Raw genomic sequence first — 13,063 nt, 5'->3', positions numbered from 1 at the left:
GGGAGTGTGCACCATGCGCACGCTCCCTAACCCTAATACGTACTGGCGGTGGCAAAATGATGGTGCCCTGTCTACATAGGTGCTGCCATTATGACGTGACAGACGCATAGCGTCAGCACATCACCCTGTGCTTGTGACGTCACGAGTGCGCCATTGGCGCATTCAGGCGTCACAAGCGTGGCACTGGCAGGAAGCCACGCGGTTTGTCTCCTGCGTTCTCCCCCCCGGTGGAAAACTAGGTGCTGGCAGACTGCCCTTTTTGGGCAGTCTGTACCAGGCCCTAGAAGCACCTCATTTAATTTCTTCAAGTTAAGCTTACAGGGAAATCCACATGACAACAATTTTGGAGTTACATGCACATATGTGCTAGAACAAGATGTTTAACAGTTGGAGTTACAGTTCTTTTAAATAGGCCCACTGAGTTCTTCAAAGGCAGGGAAGGTAGAGGGTGTGTGTGTGCATGTGCCTTTAAGTCACTTGTGAACCTATGGCAATGCCATTACTTTCATAGGGTTTCCTTAGGGAAAAATACTCAGAGGTGGTTTTACCAATTCCTTCCTCTGGAATACAGTCTACAGCACCTAGTTTTAATTGGCAGTCACCCATCCAAGTACTAAGAAGGCCTAACCCTGCTTAGTCCCCAAGATCAGACAAGATTTGGTGCCTTTAGTATTTAGTACAGCCAATCGCAGCATTGAGGAAGGGGGTATTAAAAATATTACATTATTTCAGGCAAGGAGAATCTCCTTCAAGCTCCAAACCCACTGCTTCATTTCATCAACTCCAGGGATTTTGGAGGAAGTTGAAGAAAGTATAGAGGGACTGAACTGTTGTTTGTTCCATATGGAGCAGGAGAATGGTACCAATGATCAGGCTTCAGTATGGAGGTACCAATGTCTTTGTTTCTGTCCCCATATGGAATAAGAAGATTGTGCTGATAATAGGCCTTTAGTATGGAAGGACAGACCTATTAAGTTTCCTCTGAAAAGAGAAGGAACATGGCACGAATTATTAGTGTTCAGTCAGGAAGGACTGTATGGGGTGAAAAATGGTATCAATGATCAGTCTTTGGTATGGTGAGACTGGAATGTTTTTTCTGTTTCCTCTGCACACAATGAAGAACAATCAATGGTCAGTCCTTGGTGTGGGGGGACTGACCTGTTGCGTCTCCTCCATATGAATAATAAAATAATAAAATTTATTTATATCTGGCCTCTCTACAAAATGCAATCGGGGCAGCTTTGGGTTGAAAAGATGGTACCAATAATCTGCCTTTGGTACAGAGGAACAAATAACGTTTTCTGTTTTCTCTGTATGGAGAGAAAGGACAGGTTGCTTACCTGTAACAGTATTTCTTCGAGTGGTCATCTGCGAATACATACAAATGGGTTTCACTGCGCCTGCGCAGTGCTGCTCGGAACCTACTGGAATCACTGGGCAGAGTTTTACTCTGCAACATATTGAAACTTTTTGGCGGTAACTCCGCCCACCCGTTATAAGGCCCCTGCCTTCCCGCTCTTTTCCCCAGTTCCGCAATTTTTCCGCCAAGCAGGCGAAGGAAGAGAGCCAATGAGAGCAGGACACTGAGGGGACGGACGGGTGGGATTTGTATGTATTCGCAGATGACCACTCGAAGAAATACTGTTACAGGTAAGCAACCTGTCCTTCTTCTTCGTGGTCTCTGCGAATCATACAAATGGGTTTAGACTGACAAGCTTAGGTATGTGGCGGAGGGAGTGTCCTGAGACCAAAGCTATGGTAAACCAAAGGTATATTTATTACAAATAAACATCCTGAACCATAAAGAGTCAGTCTTTTGTTCATGCATAGATAAAATAGCAACAACTTTGCTAAACCTGAGAAGGGAGCAGAGGTCATGCAAGACCGATCCCATAGGAGTTGTGCAAATCAACATTCAACAGTATAAACAGTGTAAACTGTATAACACAAATACATCAGTAGTGCAATCAATGCAACCCTGAAACCAACACAGCCCTCCCGAAAGCTGCGTCTCGGATGGCCCTGGTGTCCAACCTGTAATGCTTAATAAAAGTGAGAGGTTGGGACCAGACAGCAGCCTTACAGACATCCTCCAAAGGAATCCCAGACAGGAATGCTGAGGATGCCGCCACAGCTCTTGTGGAATGTGACCGAACCCTGCCAGGGAGAGGTTTGCCCAGCAGTTCATAGCAGAGGTGGATGGTACTGGCCACCCATTTGGAGAACCTCTGCGTAGACACGGGCAACCCCTTCTTCGGTTCCGAGTAGCATTGAAAGAGTCTCTCGGACCGGCTGGAGGCAGCAGTTCTGTCCAGGTAAAACGCCAGCGCCCTCCTGACATCAAGGGAGTGTAGGCGTCGCTCTTCGTCCGACGTCGGATCGGATGCTAGAGTGGGCAACACAATGTCCTGGCACATGTGGAAAGCAGACACCACCTTTGGCAAGAAGGTGATGTCCATACGGAGGACCACCTTGTCCTTGTGGAACCTCAGGAATGGTTCGTCCCTCCGTAAGGCACAGAGTTCGCCCGCACGGCGGGCAGAGGTGATGGCCACAAGGAAAGCGGTTTTCCAAGTCAACAGTCTCAAGTCCGCTGAGGCCATGGGTTCAAAGGGCTTGGATTGGAGAGCGGACAGTACCGACTCCAAGCTCCAAGCCGGTGTTGGTACCGACACAGGAGGATATAGGTTGGCACAACCCTTCAGAAAGCCCTTCACCAAGGGATCCTTAAAGAAAGACACCCTCCCCCCGAACTGATATTTTGCACAAATGGCAGAAAGGTAGCCTTTGATGGATGTGAGGGACAGCCCTCCGTTCAAAAGCGCCATCAAAAACTCTAGCACCACTGGAGTGGAAACCTGTGCAGGAGACAAGCCCTTCTGGTCAAGGAAGAGGCAAAATCTCCTCCATTTCAGGGCATAAGAACGCTGGGTGGAAGGTTTTCTGGCAGCCAGGATCACCGTCCTAACCGATTCCGGCAAGGCGGTCAGGGCCGGATCTTCCAGGCCACCAGCGGCAGGCTCTCGATGTCCGGGTGGAGAATTCGTCCGTCCTGGATCGAGAGCAGGTCCGGACGCGGGTCGAGACGGAGGAAGCATCTCCCGGAGAGGTGGAGAAGGGATGCGAACCATGGTTGTCTCGGCCACCACGGGGTGATCAGGATCGCCTGCGAGCGGTCCATTGTCATTTTGGACACCACCCTGACGATGAGAGGGAACGGAGGGAAGGCGTAGAGGAGCTCCCCCGTCCAGAGGAAAGCGAATGCGTCTCCAAGGGATCCGTCGAATCGCTTCCTGGAGCAGAACTGGGGACAGTGGCTGTTCCAGCTGGTCGCGAAGAGGTCGATCCGGGGGGTTCCCCACCGATCGAAGAGGTCGCTGACCGTCTCGGGATGGAGCCTCCACTCGTGGCACACCGATGGAGATCTGCTGAGGCGGTCTGCCAGCTCGTTGTCCTCTCCGGGAAGGTGAATCGCCTGGAGGAGGACACGTCTTTGGATGCACCAGTTCCAGATGCGGAGCGTGAGGTCGAGCAGGGTCCTGGACTTGGTACCACCTTGCTTGTTGATGTAGTACATTACGGTGGTGTTGTCCGTCCTCAGGAGGACCACTCTTCCTGAGACAGCAAACTCGAATGCCCTCAAAGCCTTCTCCACTGCGAGCATCTCCAAAGCGTTGATGTGGAGGAGCTTGTCTTGTGCGGACCACCTGTCCTTGACGACAAGGTCGAGCAGGTGGGCGCCCCATCCCTCCAGGGATGCATCGGTTGTCAGCGTCAGCTGTGACTGAGGCTGATGGAAAGGCATCCCGGTGCAGACGTTGGAGCCGTCTAGCCACCATCTGAGGGAAGCGGCTATAGGTCTGGGTACCGTGAGCCACTTTGAAGGTGGGTCCGTCAACGGAGAGAAGACGGAGAGGAACCAGGATTGGAGAGGACGAAGACGCAGTCTTGCCCAGGGGGTGACGAATGTCGTCGATGCCATGTGGCCCAGGGCGACTTGGACGTCTCTGGCTCTTATCCTTCTGTGTGAGATGCACGGCCTGAGGGATGTAGCCAGGGCCTGAAACCGGTCCGGAGGAAGGAAGGCTAGGCAGTTGTCGGAGTCGAGGATGGCCCCGATGAACTTGACCTGTCTGGTCGGCGTGAAGTGGGACTTTTCCCTGTTGACAACCAGCCCAAGGGAGTCGAAGAGGTGCAAGGCGAATGAGACTGCCTCGTGCAGCTCTTCCTGGGATTTGGCTGCAAACAGCCAGTCGTCCAGGTAGGGAAAAACCATGAAGCCCTTCTGATGAAGGTATGCCACCACCGGCGCCATGCACTTCGTGAAGACTCGTGGGGCCGTGGCCAAGCCGAACGGGAGCACGTTGTAGTGGTACGAGTCGGAGCCGACAGCGAAGGCGAGGAATCTCCGGTGGGATTCTCGGATCCCGATGTGGAAATAGGCGTCCTTCAGGTCGACAGTCGCGAACCACAGGCCCTGGTGGAGGAGAGGCAGAATGGAGGCCATGGTTACCATTCGGAAGCGACGGTAGTTCAAAAACAAGTTCACTTGTCTCAAGTCCAGGATGGGCCTAACGCCCCCATCAGCTTTAGGTACGGTGAAGTACCTGGAGAAAAAGGCCCGAGGATGTTGGTCGGGCGGTAAAGGGGAGATTGCCCCCTTACAAAGCAAGGTGCGCACTTCGTCGAGAAGGGTGTCCGAGGGGGGAGTGGACATGAAGGCTCCAGTTGGAGGGAGCTCTTGGAACTCGAGGGCATAACCCCTACGGACGATGTTAAGAACCCACGAGTCCGATGTTATAGAGGCCCAGGCGTTAAAATAGGGCCTCAAGATGTCCATAAAGAAGAGGGGTGAAGGGGAGACGAAGCGCGCTGCGTCCTTTCAGGCTCTCTTCTTCCCCTGGTCGGTATCCTGCCGGCGGGACTTGCGGTACCGAGGCGGGAAGGTGCGACGGCCAGAGGAGGAGGAAGACTGCGAAGGGAAGCGCTGTCTCTGAGAGCCTTGGTGCTGGGGCTGTCGGTCCCGGGAGAAGATCCCTTGTGACTGACCTTGCGGCTGCCACGGGCGCTGTCGCTTCCGGAACGGAGAAGCTGGTGCTGAAGACATGCCGTGCTTCTTCGCCGCCGCCTTCATCCTGAACTTGCGGTTCAGGCGGTCGTCGGTCTCGGCGTGGAAGAGGCCGGTCCCGTCGAGCGGCATGTCCTCAATGGCCGCTCTAACCGTCGGGTTGAGGTCGGAGGCCCTGAGCCACGCGTGGCGCCGAAGAGCCATGGCAGCTGACATGGACCTCCCGGAGCAGTCCGCCATGTTCCTGGAAGTGGTGATTAGCCAGCTTCCGATGGAGTGCGCCTCGTCTCTGATCTCCACCAGCTGCCTCTGGATGTCATCTGGGACGTCCGGAACCATGGGAGAGATCCGTTCCATGAGGGTTTGAATGTAGGCCCCCATGCAGGCGGTGTAGTTGGCGGCCTTGACCCCAAGAGCCGAAGCCGAATAAGCCTTTTTTGCCAGTCCATCGATCTTCTTTGCCTCTTTGTCGACAGGGGAAGTAGCCTGCTTCGGAACGAAGCTGTGCTGGGCCCCCTCCACAATGGCCGAGTTTGGTCTGGGGTGTTCTGCCAACCAGGAGCAACTCGCCGGGGCGACCCTATAGAGGGATTGGACCTTGCGGGAGGGTGCCGATAGGGCGGCCGGAGCATCCCAGGACCTTTTTACGATGGTCTGGAGAGAGGGGAGGAGAGGAAGGCATGGCGGAGTGGGGACCCGTCCATGCACCCTACGCTCGACCGGGTCCTCTGCGTCGTCCTCCGCAGCTGCGAGCTCGATGTCGAGGGCCCGTGACATCCTGACCACGTGCTCTGTGAAGGCCCTGACGTCGTCCGACGGCGAAGACGGCCCTGGGTTGTGCATCCTCTGAGGGGAGGCCGAACCCGAGAGGACATCCTCGTCCGAGGGTGCCTCCGAAGGTGGCAGCGGTTCGTCCTCAGAATCCAGGTCGGAGGAGAGGGGGTCCGTCACCCTGACCTGGGATCTCGGGCGGACGAAGTCCACTGATGATCGGGAGCGTCTGCGGGTTGAGGACGGCGACCTCTCACGAGTACGGAGTGGAGACGGCGACCTCTCGCGTCTACGGGGCGGCGATGATGACCTCTCGTAGACCGACACGGTGGGAACCGATCTGGCCGGGTCGGCTCGGTCTACGGGGTGGGGGTTCAGTCTGGTGAACTCCCTCAGGGCTCTGTCCTCCGGCACCGACATGTAGTAGCGGCGCGACTGCACGTCGTAGAAGAGGTCCGGGATCCCCTGTATGTGGGCCGAGTGACCTTCATCATCGGTCGCCGGATGGGAAGGAGACCGATGATCAGGAGAGCGAGGGGCGTCATCCGTCCCGTGGATGAAGTCCAAGGCCGGGGGAGGCAGGGATGTAACTGGGGTCCCCTGGTCTACCGGCGTCGGCTCCTGGTATGGAGCTGGCAAGGCGGAGGCGCGGGCCTGTCTGGAGTGGGAGCGCTCCTTGTCCTTTGCCCTCAGCGGGTCGGTGGTGGGCCGGTCCTTGGAGGGCTTGGCCTTCTTAGGGGCCGGATCACGGTCAGCCTTGTCATGGTGCCTCTTCTTCCCAGGCTTGGGAGTCTCCTCCGATGGGAAGAAAGGGTTGTCCGGGAGGTCCAGGAGGACAGCAGTCGGTGTCGATGACGAAGGCCTCGGGGACCTTGTTCCTTGCACCGGTTCGGTATGGTCGCTAGGCATCGCATGCCGTGATCCCTTGGATGCCTTGGAGGACAAAGGCGAGGCGAGATGGACCTCCGGTTTGGGAGCCTCCTTGGAACGGGGGCACTCCGATCCCTCCTTTGGCTTGGAGGCCCGTTCGGTACCCTCAGTCCCCGATGGCTTATGGGGGCGCTTGGAGGGTTTGTCGGTGGCACTGGGCGGTTTGGAGCCACGGGCCACATCGGAGGTGGTGGAAGGAGTCCCGGCCGGGACGCACACCACGCTGGGGACGGCGGCTCTCCCCGATCCCACGCTGGAGACACTTGCCCGAGAAGATGAAGCGGGGGGTGGCAGAGGCGGGACAGAAGAAGACCGCGGACCCCTTTCTTGCAATTTCCCCAGGGCAATCGCCGAAGTAAGCCGGGACTCACGGTTTTTCCGGGCCTGGGAAGAGAGGGATCTGCAGAGTGCGCAGGCCTTGGGATCGTGGCTTGGACCAAGGCAAAGCAAGCAGGTGGAGTGCGGGTCCTGAACGGGCATCTTGCCCTTGCAAATGTCGCACTTCTTGAAAGCCGCAGGCATTTCAAAGTCGCCAAGTCGATGGGAGATCCGAAAACGAAGTCAACAGTCCGAAGGTCCGAAGTTACCAGGGGCAGGAGACAAAGAATGGTCAAAACGAAAGTGATTCCAAGCAAGCAAAGCAAGCGAAGGTTCCTCTGAAGCAGCTAGCGCGGCGGAAAAAAGGAACTGGGGAAAAGAGCGGGAAGGCAGGGGCCTTATAACGGGTGGGCGGAGTTACCGCCAAAAAGTTTCAATATGTTGCAGAGTAAAACTCTGCCCAGTGATTCCAGTAGGTTCCGAGCAGCACTGCGCAGGCGCAGTGAAACCCATTTGTATGATTCGCAGAGACCACGAAGAAGAAGAAAGTATCGAATGATCGGGCCTCAGTATGGAGAGAGTGACTTGTTGCATCGCATCTATATGGAGTGACAGGATAGTACCAACAGCAGGGCTTCAGTATGGAGAGACAAATCACTTCCTCTTTATGGAGAGAAAGAATGGTAAGAGGGATCAATTACCTCCTCTGTTTCCTTTGTTTCCTATTTGGAGAGGAAAGAAGGTATTGAACTGGCCCTTGGTATGGAGGGAATTACCTGTTGCATCTCCTTCATATCGAATGAGAAGACGGTACTATTGATCCTACTGTTCCTTCTCCTCCCCTATGCCGTCCCCGACCTTCAGCTGCCTCCAGAGAGGGTCGGGAAGGAGGACGAACAGGCGTGCTCTTCTTCCTTCTCTTGCATCATCCCTGGCCTTCAGCTGACTCTGGAGAGGCAGCTGGAGACCAGGAAGGGTCAGGAAGGAGGAGGAACAGGCGCGGGCCTCTTTCTCCCCCTGCACCATCCTTGGTCTTCAGCTGCCACGAGAGAGGCAGCTGGAGGCCATAAAGGATCGAGGAGGAGGAGGAAGAGGTGCACGCCTGTTCCTCCTCCTCCCCGCCCTCCTTGTGGTGGGATAATCTCTGGCCTGCATGTCACAGGTTCGCCATCACGGGTATAGAGGAACAAACCATCTTATTTTCACCATACGAAGTAAGAAGATGGTACCAATGATCGCCCTTCAATATGGAGAGACTGACCTGTTGTGTCTCCTCCATATGAAGCAAGAGGATGGTACTGATGATGAACCCTTAATATGTCTCCTCCAGAAGATGGCCTGTGCCAAGCACAAAAGGCAAGGCAAGAGGTCATTTAACTCATATTTCACTGGAACTCCTGGTTCTATTTTTTTAAGTACCCAAGGCACCATGAATATGGACGAATGAAGGAATAATAAGCAAAACTGAGTCAAATACAGAAATCAAAGTCTGTCAGGAAAAGTAAACTCTGATGTGTACCTGAGATGCTATGGTAGTGCCGCGGAGGTGGGAAGTGAGCTAGAGCGTGGGTGGGGCTACCACCAACACATTTATGTTAACTGCTCTAGAGGTTTCCAAAAATACATTGTGCAGACACAGGATAACCTATTTGTGTGATTCACAGAGACCACAAAGAAGAACAGAGGTCATGCAATGATCTGTAAAAAAAAGCTGCCTGATTTTTGGTAGGCTGAATTTTCAAAGGTGTGTTAATTTGTGGAAGTCCTAGCACAAGACAGATCTTCAGACTAGAGAACAAATAAACAAGTCAGCTAGATAGTCCAAAAATCATTGATGCATTTACCCATTTCAAAACTAGAAGTATTTTTTCAGTGAAAAGAGCTGAAAAATAGGAAATTTTAATCACCAATAAGATGGTATGAATGGAGAGAATGTATTTTGCACAAGGCCCCACGCTATAGCTGTAATATTTAGGGAAAGGACTTGATGCAGGAAGCAAGGATTGTTTATGGTGTCTCAATAGTTACCCATAGACTCAGCAAAAAAAGCTAGTGGTGGCATGGAAAGGAGGACTAACAGAAAATATCAGGTTTCTATGATGAGGAAAAACTGGTAAGGCAAGCAAGAACAGCACCAGTTCTGCAAATCTCACTTGGGTGTATGCACACTCCATTTTTCCGACATGATTTTGATTACCTTATCTTGCCTCTCTGCCCTATTTCTTTCTCTGTTGTCTGTCTCCCCCCTCTTTTCTTCCTTCTTTTGTTTTGATTCGATTTAAGCTTTTGCATGTGGCTAATCTGAGAACTTTTTTAAAAGGTCAGCTGAGCATGTTGAGATCTCCCTCATATGTGTGGGTGGTGCTATTTCAGTGATATAAGATTTTACACTCAAGGCCTAACATGGGAAATAAGAAATAATACATAAAGTATCTGAACAGTACTATGTAAAAGAAAAAAATGCTGGAAAATTTATAACAAAAAATCAAACATTGCATGTTGTACAGACTACATATTTCTAAATATTCATACTCTCTTTTTTTAAGTTAAAAAAAGTGGCTCAGAGAATTCTTATTTTATTCATAATGTCATGTACAACTTCACATGAACTTTAGTGACTCAATTCTTTGCTTATATAATAGGTACTGCCACGCTGCCAAAGTTGCCTGGAAGAGTGCCCTAAAACTTCTAGTTGTTAAGAAACTGAAGAAAAAGGGAAGGTCATAACGAATAACTAATGCCTAAATTGGTACTTCTTAAATACTTATTGATGTAAGGCAAATTCGAATAATAAGATGCAAGTTCCCAAATATTTTTCAGTCACTTCAAAAATATTTCATTTTTTCCTGTGTAAATTAGAAGGCAATTAATCTATCCTTGGAACATGGGATGCTGCATTTTAAATGCTTTACAGTCACTTAATGTGCTTAAATGGTTTTATGTGTTTTAATCTATGTTGTACCTAACCTCAAGCCTTGGGAAGAAGTGGGTAAGAAATAAAATGTAATAGGAATGATGATGATGATGCTATAAATCACACCTGATACAACACTTCTACCTGAAGTTATAACATAGGGGTCAAGTTATAACATAGGGGTCAAGCAGGCAATCAGCTTGGAGCAGCCTCCGGCCGCTCCAACCCTGGTTATTCCCTGGCTGGCCACTGCTATGGGCCCAAATGGGCCACCGGCAAGGAGCGCTTTTTATTTTTTTGGCACTCCTTTTGCTGCACCCCGGTGCAGCTTCTGCCTCATCCGGAGGCATTCATCATCTGTATGCCATGTCCTCAGACTGGCCCAAAGACAGTGCTTTTGGTCCATGTGCTTAGGGCCATAGAGGCCTAAATCAAGAATGAGAAATATGCAATCCTCCAGATGTTGTTGGATTTCAGTTCCCAGCAGCCCTAACCAGCATACCCGATGAGGATGTCGGGAGGACCCCATAATTCCTATCCCTGGCCTAGTCATTAGCCCAAACTGAAGCACACCCTCTGAATCAAGGGGGTTTACCTAACTGTTTATTCACCAATTAATTCAACAGGTCTATTCTAATTGGGACTAACCAACAGATTCATGCTATGCTATTATACAACTGAAACTATAACCTATGGAAACATGTACAAAAAATTCCAACAGCCAGCAATTCTGCTACCTTAGAACAGTTCTGGGGAGAGAAATGAGAGTACAGTCGCTCCTCCTTTTTCAAGGGGAATCTGTTCTGGAACCCCTCGCAAAAACAGAGTTTTGCCTATATTCAAGCCCCACTGGCTTGAATATAAGTATGTGGCTGTGGGAGCACACATATGCCTTGGGCACGTGCCCCTCCATTCGTCCCTCACGCATAAGCGAAGGACGTGGGTTCCAGAACAGAGGGAGGACTGTACTCTGAACCTATAGTTGATAACTTCTGGCATAATTTCACTTACATGTCACAGAGAAGCACTCAAAAGCTATATTTTTTGTGCTGCTGTTTAAAGTACAACAAGAACAATGCATTCTATCTAGCATATAATATTCCAAATAATGCTTAGTGCTATGTCAACATTACAAATGAATTTTCCCTAAGTAATTATTTTTAATCATGAGTGCTGCACACAAAAGTAGTTCCCATGCAATGATTCTATAGTGTAGTGGAGTCTCCTTCCTTGGAGGTCTTTAAGCAGAGGCTGGATGGCCATCTGTTGGGGATGCTTTGATTTGGATTTCCTGCATGGCAGGGGGTTGGACTGGATGGCCCGCGCGGTCTCTTCCAACTCTATGATTCTATGATTCTATAGTGCACAAGTTATAATGTGATTTGTAACATTTTTTAAAAATCTCTACATGCATACTGTCAATGCAATTTTATGTTTAGGAGTCCCATATTCCTAAATGTATTCCAAACAAAAGATTACCTGAGCCAATTATGAACATTTCTTTTTTAAAGTTAATTTAATAGAACAAACATAACAAACAAAAGCATATTTCCACATATTGTGAACAAACGGCAACTCAGAATGAGCTCTCTGATGCAGGTGAAATGGTTTGTTAGTACAGTATAAGAAAAATTGTCTCTAAAATGCTGCATACTTCTAAGAATTTCAGAGAGAGGTACACTAGAATGACATAAGTCCAAAACACACTGCAGAAATAATTCAGTTTGAGACTACTTTAACTGCCCTGCCTCAGTGCTATGGAATCTGAGAATTGTAGTTTGCTGTGGCACCAGAGCCTGAAGAAAGAGAAGGCTAAATGTCTCACAAAACTACAGTTTCCAAAATTCCCTAGCACTGAGTTAGGGCAGTTAAAGCCGTCTCAAATTGGATTATTTCTGCATTGTGTTTTGGACCATAATCTGCATTAGGAAAGCAGTATGCATTGTGTATGCACTCAAACAAACATTTTTCTCACACTATTTTCAAAGCATGATAGTGCTCGGGTTATACAAACCATATTAAAAACGTTAAAAGCCAAGTAATTTAGAAACCCAGCTAATGCAACCTAGTTAAAAGAAATCTCTTTTCATTCAATCCTTTTCACCCTCTTCCACCCCCCCCCTCCCATTCCCACTTGTTACCTTGAGTCTGGCCTGTTCTATGAACGTCAGGGGAGCTCTTCCAAATTGGAAGGCAGCTCCTAACCAAGGGATCCAGCCAGAGATGCACGGTGGTTCAGGGCAGCTTCTGAGCTGAAGCAAAACCCACCTGACAACAACCCCTAGGACTACTGTTAACAGGACAGCAACAACTAGATCCATTTCCCCCCCTTTTACACCAACTGCTTTTCTAACACTGGCTGCTGTAAAAGACTGCCCAATGTAAGCTTGAGGATACAAAGCCCCTTCTATTCATAATGCTGCCTTCTTGTGGCAACTACTGCAAAAGACAGTAAAATCTCCTGGTTGCATCTGTCATTGGAAGAAGGGGCTTTTGTTCTCTGGAATTATCTCTTTAAAACCAGATTTGATTTGATTTTTCTCTCTGTCCAAAAATGGCTATCGTATCAGTGCAAGTCAAACAAGAGTCATTTATTAGAAACTGAAAGGCTTTCTGTTAAAAATAAAGTAAATAGAGCTGTTATAGTTTTAATGTGTACATATGACAGAGACCCAACAGATTCATATCTATATTTGTTTAGGTCCTTTCTGCAAACACTGGAGGGTCTGCTTTCCTTGGCAGTTTTGGTAGCCATAAACACTTTCTGTTAATAAAGCTTTTGGAACCACTGATATTTAGGAATAGGGCAAGAACTTTCTTTACCTGTTTTTTTTTAGGAAAAACAGGATGGTTAAATTAGTAAAGGTATACTTTTTATGGATTTAAAAGATCAGGAAAGTTATACAGTATACACAGTTGATGGCACAACCAAGTTATTTCCTTTGAGTTCAGTGGAAGTAGCACTCAAATAATCATCTAGATGGCTCTATCCTAACTCTTCTTATGTAATAAACACAATGTATGTATTGGAGATGCTCTGACTGAGAGTTCCTGCATGGAGG

General features: G+C 49.6%; 1 protein-coding gene across 1 annotated transcript in view; it reads right to left on the bottom strand.

Annotated features, from left to right (window-relative positions):
• Positions 1 to 12,368, bottom strand: part of LOC149313435 (24-hydroxycholesterol 7-alpha-hydroxylase-like) — a 44,131-nt gene extending 31,763 nt beyond the window's left edge. The window contains exon 1 of the mRNA XM_089519103.1: positions 12,143 to 12,368. Within this exon, the coding sequence (XP_089375229.1) occupies positions 12,143 to 12,322 (180 nt within the window). The 5' untranslated portion in view covers positions 12,323 to 12,368. The remainder of the gene's footprint in view (positions 1 to 12,142) is intronic.
• Between the last annotated feature and the right edge of the window lie 695 nt (positions 12,369 to 13,063).

Source organism: Sceloporus occidentalis, unplaced genomic scaffold, assembly GCF_023333645.1.
Source record: "Sceloporus occidentalis isolate IW3139 unplaced genomic scaffold, rSceOcc1.0.p SCAF_4, whole genome shotgun sequence".
Classification (NCBI taxonomy): Eukaryota; Metazoa; Chordata; class Lepidosauria; order Squamata; family Phrynosomatidae; genus Sceloporus; species Sceloporus occidentalis.
Note: the sequence above shows the minus strand (reverse complement) of the source record. Positions and strands in the feature narration are given on the sequence as shown.